At 40.9% G+C, this 1,242-nt stretch overlaps 1 protein-coding gene across 1 annotated transcript in view; it reads left to right on the forward strand.

The window, feature by feature from the left end:
- The window catches only part of LOC121282004 (cathepsin E-A-like), a 73,200-nt gene extending 72,236 nt beyond the window's left edge, over positions 1–964 (forward strand). Inside the window, exon 9 of the mRNA XM_041195316.1 lies at positions 451–964. Coding sequence (XP_041051250.1) covers positions 451–618 — 168 coding nt within the window. The 3' untranslated portion in view covers positions 619–964. The remainder of the gene's footprint in view (positions 1–450) is intronic.
- The last annotated feature ends 278 nt before the right edge of the window (positions 965–1,242 follow it).

Genomic DNA, 1,242 nt, shown 5'->3' on the forward strand with positions numbered 1-1,242 from the left:
TCCCACCAGCGTATATATGCCTCCACCCATAATCTAGGCTGACAGCCCAGTGCAGTACTCAGGGATTGCTGCATTATCGGAGGTGCTTTCCTTCAGATGAGACATTAAACTGAGGCCCTGTCTGCCCTCTTGGGTAGATGTAAAAGATTCCAAGGCATTAGCTTGAGGAAAAGCAGGGGAGTTCTCCTGGTGTCCTGACCAATATCTCTCGATCAACATCAGTAAAAACAGACGATCTGGTCATTTTCTGAACACTGTGGCATCTCACCATGTACAAATTGACTGCTGCATTTCCTACTTTACAACAGTAACAATAATTCAATAAAAGAATATTTCATTATTCGTAAAATGCTATGGGACTTCCCGAGGTCATAGAAGGAGCTATATAAATGCAAGTTCTCTCTGTTTGAAATAGTAAGTTGTGATTAACCCAGTGTATCCCACTTACAGGAAGAGGAAGAATGGGGGCAAGTTGATTGCAGCAGTGGATTCCAGGGCATGGACCTCCCTCCCCCTGCTGGGCCACTCTGGATCCTGGGAGACGTCTTCATCGGCTATTATTACGCTGTGTTTGACAGAGGGAACAATAGAGTGGGGCTGGCTAAATCCATTCCGTGATATCTCAATGCATAGGCTCAGATGGATGGAGTTTCCATGTTTGTTGCAGTTAGTTAGAACATTGCTAAAAAAAGAAATTAAATCAGCGTATCATCACTTTTGAAATTGACATTAAAAATGTTTGTTGAGGAGGGGGAGAGGTTGTTCGGGTGTTAAAATTCATAAAATAGCCTCACTGAAACCTTTAATGCTTCACACATCGGTACAAGTCTGTGCCACAGCATACAAATCCCACAGCACAATCTTTACCACTGTCTTTGATTTTCTTCTGGGTTTTGTTTTAAAGAAAGTTGTTAAAACATATTTCAGGGCACAGACAATCATTATCGCTCACAATTATGCTTCTAAGTGTAGCAGAGAGCCTAGTGACAGTGCACCTTTAAATGACAACTCCCCTTTAAAACAGAAACATTCATTTGCTATGAATCCACTCATCACATTCGGAAATTCTAAATTCATGGATCAATAACCTCTGTTCCTTCAGGCTGATTTTAATTCACTAAATTGAGAATTTCAAACTAAACTGTGAGACAATTATCTTCAAATTTCACTGCAATACACTCCTATCCACAAGTTGCACTTTAAAGAGTCAGTCTTGTCACTGAAAGAGGAAACACGCCAGAA

This window comes from Carcharodon carcharias, chromosome 9, assembly GCF_017639515.1.
Source record: "Carcharodon carcharias isolate sCarCar2 chromosome 9, sCarCar2.pri, whole genome shotgun sequence".
Lineage (NCBI taxonomy): Eukaryota > Metazoa > Chordata > Chondrichthyes > Lamniformes > Lamnidae > Carcharodon > Carcharodon carcharias.